This window comes from Mustelus asterias, chromosome 21 (assembly GCF_964213995.1).
Source record: "Mustelus asterias chromosome 21, sMusAst1.hap1.1, whole genome shotgun sequence".
NCBI classification, from domain to species: Eukaryota; Metazoa; Chordata; class Chondrichthyes; order Carcharhiniformes; family Triakidae; genus Mustelus; species Mustelus asterias.
In genome coordinates, this window is record NC_135821.1 from 79,571,382 (window position 1) to 79,590,843 (window position 19,462).

Below are 19,462 nucleotides of genomic sequence, written 5' to 3' on the forward strand. Positions count from 1 at the left end.
CTCTCCCGTTTTAAATAGTGGGGATACATTTACCACCCCCCAATCACCCTGGACATTTCCAGAATCTACAGAATTTTGAAAGAGACAACTAATGCATCCACTCTGCCCATGGCTGCCTCTTTTAGTCCTACATCTCTGGACTGTAGATTATCAGATTCTTGAGGATTTATTGACTGTCAGTGATGATTGCAACTCCAGTAACACCTCAAGAAGCTCAACGCCATCCAGGACAAAGCAGTCTGTTTGATTAGCACCCCTTCCACAAACATTCAATCCCCCTGCTACCTACGAACAGTGGCAGCAGTGTGCCCCACCTCCAAGCTGCACTGCAGAAACTCACCAAGACTCCTTGGACAGCACTTTCCAAACCCACAACCACTACTATCCAAGAAGACAAGGTCAATAGATACCTGGGAACACCACCATCTGGAAATATATTGCCATTCCTTCACTGTCACTGGGTCAAAATCCTGAAACTTCCTCTCCAACTGCACTGTGGATGTACCTACACCTCAGTGGCTGCAGCGGTTCAAGAAGGAAGCTCACTACTACCTTCTCATGGGCAATAAATGCTGGCCAGACAGTGATGCGCGCACATCCCTTGAATGAATAAAACTCATTAAAAAACAGCAGACTCGAAGGGCTAAAATAAAATGCTGAGACAAGTTTATAAATGCTGGAAAAACTCAGCAGGTCCGGCAGCATCTGTGGGGAGAGAGACAGAGTTAACATTTCATTCAGGGTCAAAGGTCTCTCGGCCTTATTCCTTATGCAAAAATGACACTTGGAACTCTGTGACCTCGGATTAGGGGAAACTTACAATAACCTGTTAAAATAAGGAGTGAAATGAGGTTCTCCGCGATGCTCCGTCTCGGTTCCTGTCACTACCCAAAACAGAGTGTTTCAGGCACGAGCAGAAATGAACCATCATCAATCAATATCTTTACAGGATGGGGGAGAAATGTCAACTTTATCTCAACATTGAATATGTGGAAACCGACGCTTTTGCGATCTTGTCCAATCGGGAAGTTATGAAATGGGATTCAATCATTGATGTTCCATTCCTCCAACCGCCAATGAACAATTACATATGTCTGCCATATTCCACACTGCTTGGAGGGATACAAACGATTGGTCTAGTTGGACCAAGGAGCGGCACAGGCTTGGAGGGCCGAAGGGCCTGTTTCCTGTGCTGTACTGTTCTTTGTTCTTTCTGTTTGCTTGGACCTTACCTCTTACAGCCACCTACATCATTGTTTGTTTCCAGTTAGTCCCTGATTTTGAACAATTGCTTTTTCCAAGGACCATGTTGAGTCACTAAGCAAACTGTTCTCCAATGTGATGAGCCTATTAAAAAAGGGAGAATGTAATGGGGAATGCCCTTGCATCAATAGCAGCCCAGTGCGGCAAGCAATGGAAAACAATTGATTTCAAAAGTCCAATGGATCAGTTAACTCATCCAATAATAGTACAAACTAAAGGAGTTTACAACTTCAATACCTGATCTTTGGTGAAAGACTCCTCTCCACAAGGTCAGTAATAGTCTTCTAATCAGCTTGTCAGGTCTGGAAATAGACCAGATTCCTCTCCCGATTCTTATCCATTGGTGAAAATTCATATCTAAACATTAGAGAACTGGGACATCCCCTGTGGTAAAACCTCCGAGTACACACACCATCAACAACACATGGCCATTTGGATATTCTACCAGCCACAGAAACAGGAATATTCATGGGTCCTGCCACAGAATTGGAAGGTTAAGTCAATGCTCTCGCACCCAAATTGATGACTTTTAATTGTTTGGAATTAAAGGGCGGAATTCTCAAAACCAGAGAATCCCGCCCGAGGTCAATAGACCTTTGCACGGACCGCTTCCTACAATTCCCATGGCAGGCCGGATGGGAGAATTCTGGCCAAAATGCCCTCAGCAACGTCAAGAACCATTTTGAAACAAGGCCTCAAAAACAGGATAAGACACCAAAAACACGGAAGTATAAATAAAGTTAACTGGGCTTGGAGGCCCATTGATTCCAATTAGTAGATTCTAAAGAGGATTAAATACAAGAATTGCCATCATTTCTGAGCACAATTGGAAGATTGGGGATGCACAAGTTTAGAAGCAGAGTCATCACGAAACAATACCAGCCAGGAACAGAGTTCCTCAACTGCTATGAATTGTTTGTAGGAGGTCAAATGGCCACAGCACAGGCTATGATTCTGTCAATTTAGTTTATTGGGATTTTCAGTCTAAAACTGTACAATTATTCTACTGAGTAACAACTGCACCGTGGAAATCCATTTCCAATTTTTGACAAAAATCAGTATTATTTGTTTAAAAGCCGTTTGTGAAATTTCACTTTTCTTCCCAAAACATTTCTACCCATTGGTAATTAAGAGTATGTAACGTAAACTGCCGTAAATGGACCAAGGATGAAGTTACTGTACCACCGATAAGTCAACTCAACATAGCAAGGGGAAGTTAAAAACAGTCCACAGGTGAAATTTATTTTCCCTTTTTAATGTTACAATAGTTACCACCTTAAAAGTTAGCAATAAAAAATTGCAAATCAATTTGGCCAAAGTTTTATTTACAGGACAAAAAACAGCAAAAAACAGATCACATTTAAAACTCTTGCACTCCCCCTCAAAAAATAATCAATGGGAACACAGTATACTTAAAATTTCAATAGTGTTGTAGTCACTGTAAAACTACAAAAAATCTAGAAGCTTCAATCAAAACTGCTGTTTTCCTAAAAAGCACAAAAATGTCTCAAATCGGGAAACAAAGCAGGAATGCAAATGCGAAGGAACTGATGACAGGGATTCTCCAACGTGTCGGTCAAACCCACGTCCAATTAGGATGTCAACGTTCTCAGATCATGTGACTAAAAGGATTAATGCCACGTGTCAACAAATGAAGGAATTCAGCACTGGCCAGGTTACATCCTCTCATTTCTTCAATAAACTTAATTTTAATCCCAAAACTAGGGAAGTGGATATTTATTGCACCCAAGCTGTTCCCAGGAAAATACATTTTAAAATTCAATGGTGAAAAAGGCAAACTTTAATACTGAGACAATTTGAAGACTATAGTTGTCTGGACAGATCTAACAACAAAAGAAGTGGGTGGGCTGTGAGTGTGTCCGTGATTCGGGCTGACTGCTTGGTGGGGCAATTGGTCTCGTGTGAACACGTGGCACCGATAAAAGTTTGTAAACAGTTTCAGATTTACTCTTCTTTTTGCTCAGCTGCTGCAGCTGTTGAACTCGGTTCTTCGCTCTCTGCTGGTTTTGTAGGTTCCTCAGTCGCCTCCTGCTTGACTTCTTCTCCTGAAGTTTGTTGCTGTTCCTCCTTTGCAGGGGCCGTCTCCTCCTTAGTCTGAGATTCTTCATTATTAGCTTTGGTTTCTTGTCCCTCAGAAGCACTGGCTTCTGCTTGTTTCTCCTCCTTCGCCTCCTCTGCGGCACTCTCCTTAACCTCACTGCTGTTCCTTTTAGTTTCTTCAGCAGCCTTGCTGTCACTTTTATCTTCAGTGGGGCTGTTTTCGGCCGCGTCGGATTTCTTGGTCTTCTTGAAAGACATTTTGCCCAGTTTAAAGGACTTGAAGGACAAGGTCTTTTTCTTCTTCTTCTTGGGGGTCTCTGCAGTTTCGGTTTTGGTGGCTTCTCCCTCTGCGGCTGGTGCCGGTTCAATGGCATCGCCTGAGCTTTCAGCTGCTTCTTTAGAGCCCTCGGTGGTGCCACTTCCATTGGCTGGCACGGCTGCGGCATCTCCGTCAGGTTTAGTGGGAGATACATCACCGTTGATCTTTACGTGGCCATTTTCCTGGAGGGGAGATTGGGCAATGGATTAGAAGCTTTTATTAAATTCATTGATATCCTAAACCAAGTTAAATCTGCTGTTTAAACTCTACAGTTTGTCAGCAAGACCCCCAGTGGGCACCCCCCCCCCCCTCCCCGCAGGCTGGACAGTCAAATTAAATACAAACTGGAATGAACTGGGTCAGAAAGAAAGCAATAATTTCCCGGGGTTATTTTGGATTAGTTCCCGCAGTTAGTGGATTTAATCGGGAAAGTACCAAAAACCCCAGGCAGCGATTTAAACATTGACTAAATGAAAGTCAGGCTCTCAGCGGGCGGGCGGGATTCCCCCCGCTCCCCGGCGAGATTTAACACACCGCAGCCTGCGGCGCGGCTTCGCCGCCACCAACCGGGCGCACTTCCCGCCGCCGGGGAGGGAAATCGGGCGGCGGCGGGAGGCAGTGCCGCTCTCCGCCGCCGGGCGGCGCTGTTACCCTGCGACGGAACTCCCGCCCGGATTCGGCAAAATCCCGAATTCTGAGCAAGGCGCGGGCGGCGCGCTCGCTGCGGAACCCCGGGGCTCCCGCTCGGAATTCGGGGTTTGGGGGGCGGTGAGATTCTCACCCTTTTATCGGCGTTAAATCAGTGAAAATCCGGCGCAATCTTCCGCCCCACTGCCGGCCCTTTGTTCTCAGCGGCTCCGGCGCCAGTGTGGAGCGGGCGCGCTGCAGGAACTCATCCCGGATTCCCCAGGAAACCATCCCAAAAACTCCCAGAGAAACCCCACAGCGGGCGGGGGAGGGGAGGGTATGAGGAGGGGAAGGAGGGAGGGATTGAGGGGGTGTGTGAGGGGGGTGATGGATTGAGGGAGGGGGTGTGGAGGGGAGGGGTGATGGATTGAGGGGGTGTGGAGGGGGTGTGGGGTAGGGAGGGGAGGGGAGGGGGTGTGGAGGGGTGGGGGTGATGGATTGAGGGGGTGGGGAGGGGGTGTGGAGGGTCCCCGGGTTCCAGGGGAAGAATCTCTCCCGGTTTCAGGAACAATGATTCCTGAATTCAAACCCGGAATTTACAATAAAATTCCCAAAAAACATCTTCCCGTCCATTGGAAGATTTGAGTAAAAATCCACAGAGTTTAAAATCTTTCAGCATTTGAGAAATTCTGGCTTTTCCCAGTTTAAAGCAGGATTCCCAATCCCAGCATTTGTCCAGATGGATCTGAATTCTCCCTCCTCCCGTCTCCCGCTCTTTGCTGCCGGGGGGAAAATCTCATTGTCTAAAAAATTTCAGCTGAAAGCAGAATGTGTCGCTCCTACCTGTCCATTGGCTTTTCCAGCCACTGCTCCACCGGCCTCCTGGCTTTTTGGTTTAGTCAGAGTGCTTCCCATTCTCTTCCCTGCTCTCTCCCACACCGACTCAAACAAAGAAAGCTGTCTGCAATTCGAAGCTGCTCACAACTCTGAGAGCGAACAGCAATCTCCAGCTGAAGAGTGTGTGCAGCAGACAGTAGGGGGGTGGGGGGACTGCAAACCACCAGGAGCCCACTCTCAGTCACACAAACATCCAGAGGGCAGGCACCCAGTCAAGCCCCTTTTGTTCCAGTCTCTCCACTCTCCTGTGTGAAAGCCTCTGCCTCTCTGCTGCGATCACCAGTTCCCCATCCAAAGAAATGAACTGCGTAAAACCCCAGTCTGTCTAATATGCACCAACGCCCCAACAGATAAAGGAGGTGGAGAAAGAAGGCTAGGCTCTGAAGACTTGTCCAATCATCAACCTCCGGGGGCTGGAGCAAGCATCAAACAATAGAAAAAACCCCCAAAGTCTCTCATTGCAACCAAAACCCCCCATTTCCCAGGGGGGGAATTGGGGTAAAATCTAAACCATTTGGTGATTTAATAAAACATTTTTGAAAAATTAACATTTTATAAACTGCAAATAACAAAAATAAGCTGCAGACGGGGGTGGGGGGGGGGTATTTGCAAGATGAGGTTTGATTGACAAGGGGGAATTAAATATTCTTTACACACAAAATAAAGAATTTATCTGAGGCTTCGCAATTGACTCCAGTTATTTGACTGGATGCTTGGTAAATCTGCCCAGGACTAACATTTGAATTGTGAGATTAATCATGTCTCTCTCTCTCATTCTGTGACTGTTACCAGGGTGAAGACTGGTTTAATTGGACACCTTGGCTTTGCAAATGGACAATGTGGGCATTTAAACCGGATTCATTTCGGAATGAATCGCTGCTGGAAAATGATTGCATTACTTCTTCGGGAAATCCTACAAAAGGAGGGTATGTCTGACCATCTACCAGCCCCCTTTCGCCAAATCAGTGAATCCTTTTGTTCCTCTGCCGGGATCTTGCGAGTTGTGGATGTGATTCACCAAACAATCCGCCGGATTATTCAGCAGATACACAGCAGCTGATGCTGTTTCTCGGAGCGAGAGAGAGAGCGACAGAACTTTATTTTTATTTTCCAGCCTTTCTGATGTCCAATATCGCGGTGATCTGTTGGAAAATTTTCATTCGAAGCCATCTATTCCTCTTGTGTTCCTTATCCAGGGGGCAGTGTCTCTCAACAGCCCTGTTACACAGCCACAGCTCGGAGGCGAGCGGACTGCAAGGGGAAACGTCAGTATTTTCACTTTAGGAATATTAAATGATCAAAACTGGACATTTTCTTTTTTTAAAAAAACACGCTAGGAAAGTAAAATAAATTCCTTCTGATTTGATCTGACTTATTATTGTCACATGTATCAGTATACAGTGAAAAGTACTGTTTCTCACGTGCTATACAAAGCATACCGTTCATAGAGAAGGCAAGAAGAGGATGCAGAATGTAATGTTACAGTCATAGCTAGGGTGTAGAGAAAGATCAACTTAATGTGAGGTAGGTCCATTCAAAAGTCTATTGGCATCAGGGAAAAAGCTGTTCTTGAATAGGTTGGTACGTGACCTCGGACTTTTGTATCTTTTTCTCAATGGAAGAAGGTGGAAGAAGGAATGTCCGGGGTGTGTGGGGTCCTTAATTATGCTGGCTGCTTTTCCGAGGCAGTGGGAAGTGTAGACAGAATCAATGGGTGGGAGTATGGTTTGTGTGATGGACTGTGCTTCATTCACGACCCTTTATAGTTCCCTGTGGTCTTGGGCAGAGCAGGAGCCATACCAAGCTGTGATACAACCAGAAAGAATGCTTTCTATGGTGCATCTGTAGAAGTTGGTGGGAGTTGTAGCTGACATGCCAAATTTCCTTAGTCTCCTGAGAAAGTAGAGGCATTGGTGGGCTTTCTTAACTATAGTGTCGGCATGGGGGGACCAGGACAGGTTGTTGGTGATCTGGACACCTAAAAACTTGAAGCTCTCGATCATTTCTACTTCGTCCCCATTGATGTAGACAGTGGCATGTTCTCCACTACGCTTCCTGAAGTCGTTTTGTTGACATTGAGGGGGAGATTATTGTCGTTACACCAGTTCACCAGATTCTCTATCTCTTTCCTGTACCGTGTCTTCTGATTGTTTTGCGAACAATTTTTCTCCAGAATATGGTTTTCAGCGCTTTAATTGAACCAAGCCCTTTAAAGACGGTTTAGTCTCCTGCTTACCAATGTCCCTCAGGATTACTGTGAGACCCAGAGAGAGATATGCTGGTGTAGAGTATGTATCAATGAAGATTGAGGGCTTTTAAAGTTTATTTATTTGTGTCACAAGTAGGCTTACATTAACATCGCAATGAAGTTACTGTGAAAATCCTCTAGTCGCCACAGTCCGGCGCCTGTTCGGGTACACTGAGGGGGAATTTAGCATGGCCAATCCAACTAACTTGCACATCTTCGGAGTGTGGGATGAAACCGGAGCACCCGGAGGAAACCCACGCAGACACGGGGGAGAACGTGCAGTCTCCACGCAGACAGTGACCCAAGCTGGGAATTGAACCCAGGTCCCTGGCACTGTGAGGCAGCAATGCTCACCACTGTGCCACCGTGCCGCCCCTGAGTGAGATACACTGGTGAAGAGTGAGATGTACTGCTGCCTGTTTGCTCCTCCTGACCCCACCCCCACCCTCCACTGGACGACGCTGCTAATGGCTGTATAGAGCACACTGAAGTTGTCCATTGAGTTCACCTGACAGGATTTGCACCTCTGAGGGAGAAGGTTCCGGATTTAAGATCTGCTTTAATACTTCAACACATAACACAGACTGATCAACGCTGAGGGTGTTGTTGCTTCACTAGAGTTACTGTCCTTTGTCTAAGGTTTTATCCAATAGCTCTGCCAATTCTGGTGAATCATACAGAGGTCAAAATTCTCAAAGTTCTGTCTGAATTCTCACCCCCTGCGCATCCTCAATTTTAATCACTTCACCATTTGTGGCAGAGCCTTCAGCTGCCTGGGCCCTAAGCTCTGGAATTCCCGAAACCTCTCCATCTCTCTTTCTGTCTTTATGTCACTCCTTAACCAAGCTTCTGGTCACCTGATCTAATATCTCTGCAAGTGCACCAGTGTCAGATTCTGTTTTATTACGTTCCTGGGAAACACTTTGCGACATTTCCTTACACCAACAGCACTATATAAATACTGCAAATTGTTGTTGAAGGAGGTGCAGTTTCCTAGCCAAGGTTTCCAAAAATAGATTCAACAGCTTGCTGTCTGTGGAATCTTGCTGTGCATAAAACAGCTGCTATGTTTATGAACATCACAACAGTCACCATCCCACAGCATTTCACTGGGAGTTCAATGTAAAAGACACAAAAAGAGACAAGAAACATTTAAGATCAGGGTGAGGAACATTGGGAGGTGACGTAGATAGAGTGACCAGCTATCCCGATTTTGCTGGGATAGTCCTGGTTTTCATTAAATGTCCCGATCATTTCTTTAAAATAGTTCAAATGTCCTGCTTTTCACCTTTTCCTTTCTGTCGAATATAAACTGGGCCTGTGGGACTGGGGAGAAATCTGCGTGAAACTTGGTCATTCTTCCTGTAAACACCCATCACATTGCTTTGCAACAGAGCAGAATCACCGCTCCCCCCCTCCAACCACCCCCTTGGCATTTCCAGGGGAGTTAGAGTCATGGGGTTTTACAGCACGGAAAGAGGCCCTTCAGCCCATCATGTCTGTGCTGGCTATCACGCACCTATCCATTCTAATCCCATTTTCCAGCACTTGGTCTGTAACCTTGTGTATGCTGTGACATTTCAAGCGCTCATCTGGGGAATTGTCACAACTTTTTTGGTTCTGATGATCCATTGCAGATGATGTATTTTAAATGATCGACACAATAAGGTTGCCACTCAGGCGGGACATTTTCTAGGTGATGTCATCAACTGCCCCTCCCCCAGACTCCTGCCATTGGTCACCCAGCATGTCCATCGTCACAGTGCCCCACCTTCCTATAGCTTTTCAATGTGTCCCAGTTTTGGTGATTGGAAATCAGGTCAGGGGTCACAATTATGGAGGGTTTTGATGTGGTAATTGGAAGAAGCTTCCCATTGGTTGCCGAGTTAGTAATTGCAGGCAGCAAGTTAAGATCATTGTTGAAAGAATGAAGGAAGAGGTCAGGGAAATTTTAAAAAGTTTTTTTTTGGAAATGGAATTCCCAACCAGGGATCCCAACCAATAGGGATGGAAGTTGAATTTATAATATCTTACAAAAGGATGATTCATAAATATGTGAAGATGAAAACAATTAAAGAATGAGGAAAGTTATGAGATTAATTTCCCTTTGACAAACAACACAGACATTTGCTAATTGCCATCTCCTGTCTTTTAAAATTCTGTGATTATAGAAACATCAAAAATAGGAGCAGGTGGAGGCCTTTGAGTCTGCTCCACCATTCAGCGTGACCATGGCTGATCCTCTAACTCAACACCATCCTCCCATGTTCTACCCATACCCCTTGACGCCTTTATCGTCCACAAATCCTTCTATTTTCTTCTTAAATATATTCAGTGATTTGGCCTCCACAGCTTTCTGTGGTAGAGAATTCCACAGGTTCTCCACCTTCTGAGTGAAGATGTTTCTCCTCAGCTCAGTCCTAAATGACCTCCCCCGTATCCTGAGACTGTGACCCCTTATTCCCCCAGCCAGACGAAACATCATCCCTGCATCTGGTCTGTCCAACTTTATCAGAAGTTTATACTTTTCAGTTAGATCCTCTCTCATTCTTCTAAATTCCACTGAATACAGGCCCTGTTGAGCACATCTCTCCTCATAGTGGCATAGTGGTATTGTCACTTGACTAGTAACCCAGAGATTCAGGGTAATCCTCTGGAGACCCGGGTTCTAATCTCACCACAGCAGATGGTGAAATGTGAATTCAGTATAAATCTAATGATGATGAAACAACTGTTGAAAAACCCATCTGGTTCACTAATATCCTTTCGGAAATCTGCTACATGGTCTGGCCTACATGTGACTCCAGACCCACAACAATCTTAAATGGCCTCGCAAGCCACTCAGTTCAAGGGCAATTCGGAATGGACAACAAATGCTGGCCCAGCCAGCGACACCCACATCCCATGAAAACAATAAAGAAATATGAATCCTGTACCTAATGATTCTGTAGACTCACAAAATATCCCCAGTTATACAACAATGACTATTCATGCACTTAAAAGGCAGTAGATTAAGTAAAGAGAATAAAATCACATGTTGATGGAATGAGAGTAAGCAAACAGTGCGAGGAGGCTCATGTGGTACATAAAACCCAGTATGGATCAGTTGGGCCGAATGGCCTGTCCATGCAATAAGTTCGATGTAATAATTGTCATCTCAAATTTTAAACCTGGAGGGAGGAAAAAAAATCACCTTGTTGGAGCTTTTATTTTGTTTGAGGGAGTTCTGCATTACTTAAAACTATCAGTAAATGTAATGAGTCGCTAGCTTCCTCGAACAGTTTGTCTTATTTCAGTTTGATGGAGAGCGTGTTTCTATGGCAATAATTGTGCCAAATTTACCAGATAGCAATAGTCTATCGCCAAATATCGTGAGAACCATATTAGATTTCACACTCTTTCCAAAAGGGTCAGTTGCGGTTTAAAATGGACAATGGTTTTGAAATGTACTTCATGCAGTTGTTAAAAAAAAGAACTAAATACAAAGATTTGAGACAGTGATGATCACTTTTACCCAGTGTAACATTTCAGTTTCTATGGAAACAGTAAATGCAAATTCCAGAAACCAGGATAGGCCTGATGAGCTGAGCTAAAAATATCTTTTTCCAATAACACAGGTTGGTTTTGATCTCTGAACAGCAACGAGCAAATGCTTTTTGTTCCTATTGAATGTTTTAGGAGGGATTTTTGCTCGGAATCAGGTTGTGATCTTGGGGTAGTTTATTCCAAATTTCCTTCAACTGTAAAGCTCCTGGTCACAGTTTGTTTTTTCAAGTTTGCCCTCATTTTTTTCCAAAGGTCCCAACTCTCACGGAGAAATAGTTTCAATGGCAGCTTTCAAATACCTCAGCCGTGTTGTTATCTGACATATGTAAATCTAGACAGGTAAGGTTGGTGGCAGTTATTTGATTATGAGAACATTCAGCAAACACAAACTCATTGTCACCTGCTATCCTTATGATCCTTCCAGATAATGTTCATTCCTTCTCGACTCTTCAAGATGATCACAAATCAATTTCAGCACCTGGTGATGAGCGTGAGGTAAATCACCCAAACACCAGCTATCATTAGGAGGGAGCAATACTATCCCCTCCATGCTCAACATTTGCAGTAAATCTACACTCACTGCACCAGTCAGCAACTGATTCCAAAAATCTATGAAAGAAACATCGCCTGATAACTAACCATGGGCAGGATTTAAATCATAGAATCATAGAAACCCCACAGTACAGAAAGAGGCCATTCGGCCCATCGAGTCTGCACCGACCACAAACCCACCCAGGCCCTAACCCCATATCCCTACATATTTACCCGCTAATCCCTCTAATCTACGCATCTCAGGACTCTAAGGGGCAATTTTTAGCATGGCCAATCAACCTAACCCGCACATCTTTGGACTGTGGGAGGAAACCGGAGCACCCGGAGGAAACCCACGCAGACACGAGGAGAATGTGCAAACTCCACACAGACAGTGACCCAAGCCAGGAATCGAACCCAGGTCCCTGGAGCTGTGAAGCAGCAGTGCTAACCACTGTGCTACCGTGCCCCCCCATAACCCTAAAATCCCACCCGAGGTCAACGAACCTTCCCATGATCCACCCCTCTCCCACTCCGATTCCCGTGGTGGGTAGGGTGGTATAGTTCTGGCCATAGAGTCATAGAGGTATACAGCACAGAAACAGGCTCTTCAGCCCAACTCATCCATGCCGACCAGGTTTCCTAAATTGAACTAGTCCCATTTGCCTGCATTTGGCCCATATCCCTCTAAACCTTTCCCAGCCATGTACCTGTCCAAATATCTTTTAAATGTTGTAATTGTACCCATCTCTACCACCTCCTCTGGCAGCTCATTCCATACACGCACCACCCTCTGTGTGAAAAAGTTGCCTTTGAGGTTCCTTTTAAATCTTTCCCCTCTCTCGCCTTAAACCTGGCATTGTGGTTAGCACTGCTGCCTCACAGCGCCAGGCACCTGGGTTCGATTTCCAGCTTAGGTCACTGTCTGTGTGGAGTTTCTACATTCTCCCCGGGTCTGCGTGGGTTTCCTCCGGGTGCTCTGGTTTCCTCCCACAGTCCGAAAGACATGCTGGTTAGGGTGCATTGGCCATGCTAAATTCTCCCTCAGTGTACCCGAACAGGCACCGGAGTGTGGCGACTAGGGGATTTTCACAGTAACTTCATTGCAGTGTTAATGTAAGCCTAATTGTGATAATAATAAATAAACTTAAGCTAAGCCCTCTTGTTTGGACACCCCTTCCCTGGGGAAACGACCTTGGCTATTCACCTTACCAATGACCCTCATGACTTTATAAACGTTCCAGGGAAAAAAGTCCCAGCCTATCCAGCCTCTCCTTATAATCCAAACCTTCCAGTCCCGGTAACATCCTTGTAAATCTTTTTGCATCCTTTCCAGTTAAATAACATCCTTCCTATAGCAGAGCGACCAGAATTGTACTCCAAATGTGGCCTTACCAATGTCCTCTAACTCTGTCCAATGGACGCAGCCCAATGCATTTGTTCATTTTATTTTTATTTATTAGTGTCACAAGTTGGCTTACATTAACACTGCAATGAAGTTACTGTGAAAGTCCTGAGGGAAAATTTAGCATGGCCAATGCACCTAATCAGCATGTCTTTTGGATTGTGGGAGGAAACCGGAGCCCCCGGAGGAAACCCACGCAGACACAGGGAGAAAGTGCCAACTCCACACAGACAGTGACCCAAGCCAGGAATCGAACCCGGGTCCCGGGTGCTATGAGGCAGCAGTGCTAACCACTGTGCCACCGTATCGCCTGATTTAAATCCTTCAGTCAAGTTTTCACAAACTACTGTTTTGAGCGTATGGAGACCGAGCTCTCTGAGCCTTTTGTGGGAATGAAGGGATTCATATCAGTATTAATTGGCTCTCCTCAAGCCATTTCCAGCATCTCTCCATCTCCCACCACATGAAGAGGGCAGAATGAGACACAGTGTTGTGGAGGCCACCTGACCAAGGTCTTGTGCAAGGACAGAATGGTGCTTTTTGTTCCCTATCTGTAACAATGTACCATAACTGTACAACAAGCTCTCTGGCTTCTCCCTTGTATTTAAGACTGAGTATTACCTTCAGCATTTCATTTGCTCTGCAACTAACAATTTCTTTCTGTGTTACAGACTGCGCTGCCCTCGTTTTGATTTCTCCATGCCTATTTGCCACTTAATATTTTTGGACACAGACAAGCACAGTGTTGCACATTTATCTGGACGATTGTACCGATGTTATTACTCCATTATTGAATACAGATTCTTATTCATATTTAATTTACCAATAAACACAGTTTGAAAAAGGAAGCAAGTTATTAGCAAATGGAAAGACTAGCACGGGAGAGACGTGGTGAGACTATGAGCCAAGAAGCTGCCTTTAGGCAGATGACGATACCTGGAGAAGCACCTTCGTTTACATGGGTGGAAAATAACAATTTGGAGAATGGTCACAGGAAGAAGAAAGGGTTCCTGCTGAACTCTGCCAATCACTGTTCCAAATGTATGGTCGCTTTTGATACTTTCTTGGGTACTAAACCACGCATCGATAAGCAGACCCCATGCTCCATATCTAAACAACTGATAGCGTAAAGAATCCTGTTTGTCTCTCTTGTGGGGACCAAGGATTGGATTCAATTGGAACTTGAATTTGTTTTTTAGAGCAGGCAAGGAATGGAGCCGGGTTTACCTGGTCCACTCTGAGCATTGGCTTTGTAACTTTCAGGATGGAGTAAAAATTTAAAAAGTGTAAAATGGGCTGTCAGAGACACGGTAACAAAAGCAAATTGGGTATTGTAATCTAATCGAGTCCTTGGTGCATTTTTCTAGTCACCTGAGAGAAAGTCAAATTTAGATTGTTAAACTGCTTTATTTTACAATAGACATGTGAATATACAGTTTAACACAGAACCACTCTGATAAAGGTCATCCAGACTCGAATCATTAACTCTGGTTCTCTCTCCACAGATGAGATTTTCCAGCATATTTTGTTTTTGTTTCAGATTGCAGCATCCGCAGTATTTTGCTTTTACCACTTTTACCTTTTCTAAATTTATCTTCAGTCCCTCATTTTCAATTTTTTTAAATATCATTTCCAATCTGAGTTGGTTCCGAGGTTTTCAGGCATGTGATTGAACCAGACCAAAGTTTGCTGTCAACATGACTGACCTTCTTCTTAAGGCAGGTTTGCCAATGTCTCTCTCAGCAGATTGTACCAATCCAGCTTGAACATGTGACTCTCTGTTCAGTCGCACCCTCTCCAACTAGGAAATTGTCAGTTTAAACTAATTCTCTAACTGGGTGGGTGGGCTGTTAACCTTCCTGGTTGCTACATGTCCAAAAGACCAATGAGCAGTGGAACACAGTGAGCAATGTCAGATCAGGGAACTGTTCTCATTCTCAAAGAATAGAATCATAGAATCCTACAGTGCTGAAAGAGGCCATTCAGCCCATCGAGCCACCACCCAGGCCCTATTCCTGTAACCCCACGGATTTACCCTGTTAATCCCCGTGACCCTAAGGGGCAATTTGGCACAGCCAATCCATCTAAACTGCACATCTTTGGACTGTGGGAGGAAACCGGAGCACCTGAAGGAAACCCACACAGACACGAGGAGAATGTGCAAACTCGACACAGACAGTGACCCGAGCCGGGAATCGAACCCAGGCCCCTGGAGCTGTGAAGCAGCAGTGCTAACGACTGCGCTACCGTGCCGCCCCGAGAACTGTGCCATCATGTCACCCTACTTCACTCACCTGCAAACTATGTCACACCATCCCTCACTCAGGCCAGAGAACTGCCCAATGGACCAATATGATGGGTGTCATATCGATATAATTGAAAAGTATTTCCAGCCATATATTATCAAAGTAAATGGATGAAAATAATTTGTTCCATTTGCCTGTGTATGTGTGATGTACTTTTAATTTCATTTTCAAAGCACACTGTCTAATTATAAGCAGAAAATGGAAATATAATGATGCTTGTATCTACATAGAAACTGTATTAGCATCAGACACCTCAAAGCACTTTACAGCCAATTAAGTACTTTTGAAGTGTAGTCACTATTGTAATGCAGGAAACGTGGTAGCCAATTTGAGCACAGCAAGATCCCACAAACAGAGCACCCGGAGGAAACCCACACAGACACAGGAGAACGTGCAAACTCCACACAGACAGTGACCCGAGGCCGGAATTGAATCTGGGTCCCTGGCGCTGTGAGGCAGCAGTGCTAACCACTGTGCCACCGTGCCACCCACTACCCTCCTCATTACTCATGGTCCATACAAGATTCACCAGTTCAAGCGTTTTCCAATTCCATTTTGAAAGTGATTATTGATTCCACGGTGACCAACTCCGAGGTTAAAAAAAGGGACAATTTGCAATGGGGGATCCACAGGATCAGGAGAGGGGATCTAATGAGAATTTAGAATCCGAATAGGGGGTCCTGCCGAGACTGTAGGATCAGTAGAGGGGATCTGGACAGGATTGTACAGGAAGGTTGGGATTTGGTTTGATTTGATTTGATTTGATTTATTATTGTCACATGTATTAGTATACAGTGAAAAGTATTGTTTCTTGCGCGCTATACAGACAAAGCATACCATTCATAGAGAAAGAAAGGAGAGAGTGCAGAATGTAGAGTTACAGTCATAGCTAGGGTGTAGAGAAAGATCAACTTAATGCAAGGTAAGTCCATTCAAAAGTCTGATGGCAGCAGGGCAGATGCTGTTCTTGAGTCGGTTGGTACGTGACCTCAGACTTTTGTATCTTTTTCCCAATGGAAGAAGGTGGAAGAGAGAATGTCCGGGGGTGCGTGGGGTCCTTAATTATGCTGGCTGCTTTGCCGAGGCAGCGAGAAGTGTAGACAGAGTCAATGGATGGTTTGTGTGATGGATTGGGCTACATTCACGACCTTTTTGTAGCACCTTGTGGTCTTGGGCAGATCAGGAGCCAGACCAAAATGGTGTTGGCCTCGGGCCTGGACTCCAATTTGAGACTGCTGCTAATGGCTGGGTCTCCATCCCCCCCATTGGACACCCGCTGAACACTCCCCCAAACATGAACCACCCGCCTGCCAAAGCTGAACTATCCTCCGAGGAGAGTATTGGCCCATGTCCCTCGTGACTGTCTATACTTGGCTCTGTATGTGTGCAGCAGCAGAATGCGTACACATAGACACAAACCAGTTGGAACCAGCTGCAGTGAAAACAGAAAATGCTGGAAAATCTCAGCAGGTCTAACAGCATCTGTGGGGAGAGAACAGAGCCAATGTTTTGAGTCTGGATGACCCGAAGGTCCGAAGGCTCTATTCTCACCCCACAGAGGTTGTCAGACATGCTGAGATTTTCCAGCATTTTCTGTTTTTGTTTCAGATTCCAGCATCCGCAGTATTTTGCTTTTATCTTAGGTTTAGGTGAGACCTGGGCTGAATGGTGTCCCAGGAGGCTCTGATCCTGGACATGGAACAGAAAACCAAATTCCAAAACAGTCCTGGAAAATCTGAGAAGATTGGCCACACTAATTGTATCTGTTTCAAACACCTTTTCAGGCAGCATCATTCTCTCTTCCACCTTCTTCCGTCAGGAAAAATATATAAAAGTCTGAGGGCACGTACCAACCGATTCAAGAACAGCTTCTTCCCTGCTGCCGTCAGACTTTTGAATGGACCTACCTCGCATCAAGTTGATCTTTCTCTACACCCTAGCTATGACTGTAACACTACATTCTGCACTCTCTCATTTCCCTCTCTATGAATGGTATGCTTTGTCTGTATAGCGCACAAGAAACAATACTTTTCACTGTATACTAATACATGTGACAATAATAAATCAAATCAAATCAAAATCAAATATTCCAGATTAAAGCTCACTTCATAGAAGCTATTGCAACCCAGCAGTGAAATAAACACTAACCCGTGTCTGCGTGGGTTTCCTCCGGGTGCTCCGGTTTCCACCCACACTCCAAAGATGTGCGGGTTAGGTGAATTGGCCAAGCCAAATTGCTCAGATGTGTGGGTTAGAGGGATTAGCGGGGTAAATGTGTGCAGTTACGGGGTGAGGGTAGGGGTGTGGGCCTGGGTAAGATGTTCTGTTGGAGAGTAGGTGCAGACTCAGTGGGTTGAATGGCCTCATTCTGCACTGTAGGTATTCTATGATTATATAACCATTTTTTAAAAAACCCTGAATGATGCTGGCGTACCATCTCCATTAGCTTAAGAATTCCTGGCTCTAATTCCTGGCTCTGGAGACAATACACATCTTTTTAGCCTTCCTTGATGCTCTCTCCACTCCCATTGTTTTGTTTCTTAAAGACTGGATTAGTTGTAAGTATTCGCATTCCAACCATTATTCATGTAAATTGAGTCTGTGTCTTATAAGTTCTGTTTGTGAACAGAATTCCCACTCACCTGAAGAAGGGGCTCAGAGCCTCGAAAGCTTGTGTGGCTTTTGCTACCAAATAAACCTGTTGGACTTTAACCTGGTGTTGTTAAACTTCTTACTTGGAGGTTAGCGAATGTTGTCCCATTGTTTAAGAAGGGGAACAGAGACTTCCCCGGGAATTATAGACCGGTGAGTCTCACTTCTGTTGTCGGCAAGATGTTGGAAAAAATTATAAGGGATAGGATTTATAGTTATTTGGAGAGTAATGAATTGATAGGTGATAGTCAGCATGGTTTTGTGGCAGGTAGGTCGTGCCTTACTAACCTTATTGAGTTTTTTGAGAAAGTGACCAAGGAGGTGGATGGGGGCAAGGCAGTGGACGTGGTATATATGGATTTTAGTAAGGCGTTTGATAAGGTTCACCATGGTAGGCTTCTGCAGAAAATGCAGATGTATGGGATTGGGGGTGATCTAGGAAATTGGATCAGGAATTGGCTAGCGGATAGGAAACAGAGGGTGGTGGTTGATAGTAAATATTCATCATGGAGTGCGGTTACAAGTGGTGTACCTCAGGGATCTGTTTTGGGGCCACTGCTGTTTGTAATATTTATTAATGATCTGGATGAGGGTATAGTTGGGTGGATTAGCAAATTTGCTGATGACACCAAAGTCGGTGGTGTGGTAGACAGTGAGGAAGGGTGTCGTAGTTTGCAGGAAGACTTAGACAGGTTGCAAAGTTGGGCCGAGAGGTGGCGGATGGAGTTTAATGCGGAGAAGTGTGAGGTAATTCACTTTGGTAGGAATAACAGATGTGTTGAGTATAGGGCTAACGGGAGGACTTTGAATAGTGTGGAGGAGCAGAGGGATCTAGGTGTATGTGTGCATAGATCCCTGAAAGTTGGGAATCAAGTAGATAAGGTTGTTAAGAAGGCATATGGTGTCTTGGCGTTTATTGGTAGGGGGATTGAATTTAGGAGTCGTAGCGTTATGTTGCAACTGTACACAACTCTGGTGCGGCCGCACTTGGAGTACTGTGTGCAGTTCTGGTCCCCACATTACAGGAAGGATGTGGAGGCTTTGGAGAGGGTGCAGAGGAGGTTTACCAGGATGTTGCCTGGTATGGAGGGGAGATCCTATGAGGAGAGGCTGAGGGATTTGGGATTGTTTTCGCTGGAAAGGCGGCGGCTAAGAGGGGATCTTATTGAAACATATAAGATGATTAGAGGTTTAGATAGGGTGGATAGTGATAGCCTTTTTCCTCTGATGGAGAAATCCAGCACGAGGGGGCATGGCTTTAAATTGAGGGGGGGTAGTTATAGAACCGATGTCAGGGGTAGGTTCTTTACCCAGAGGGTGGTGAGGGATTGGAATGCCCTGCCAGCATCAGTAGTAAATGCGCCTAGTTTGGGGGCGTTTAAGAGATCCGTTGATAGGTTCATGGACGAAAAGAAATTGGTTTAGGTTGGAGGGTCACAGTTTTTTTTTTAACTGGTCGGTGCAACATCGTGGGCCGAAGGGCCTGTTCTGCGCTGTAATGTTCTATGTTCTATGTTCTATGTACTGTGTTTACCCCAGTCCAACGCCGGCATCTCCACATCACATCTAATGATTATCACAGTGAACTCCACTCTGAACTTCCTGTG

At 45.1% G+C, this 19,462-nt stretch overlaps 1 protein-coding gene and 1 long non-coding RNA gene across 2 annotated transcripts; one reads left to right on the forward strand and one right to left on the reverse strand.

The window, feature by feature from the left end:
• Positions 1-2,567: 2,567 nt before the first annotated feature.
• LOC144509447 (uncharacterized) lies at positions 2,568-6,531 on the reverse strand. Its single transcript, XM_078238348.1, has 2 exons — positions 5,114-6,531; positions 2,568-3,825 (listed from the first exon to the last, which is right to left on the reverse strand). The coding sequence occupies exons 1-2, from the start codon at positions 5,183-5,185 to the stop codon at positions 3,229-3,231; spliced, it is 669 nt and encodes a 222-aa protein (XP_078094474.1). The 5' UTR covers positions 5,186-6,531; the 3' UTR covers positions 2,568-3,228.
• On the forward strand, positions 5,960-15,305 carry LOC144509448 (uncharacterized). Its single transcript, XR_013500463.1, has 3 exons — positions 5,960-6,432; positions 11,214-11,315; positions 13,569-15,305. It is a non-coding gene; the product is annotated as an uncharacterized LOC144509448 (long non-coding RNA).
• Positions 15,306-19,462: the final 4,157 nt, after the last annotated feature.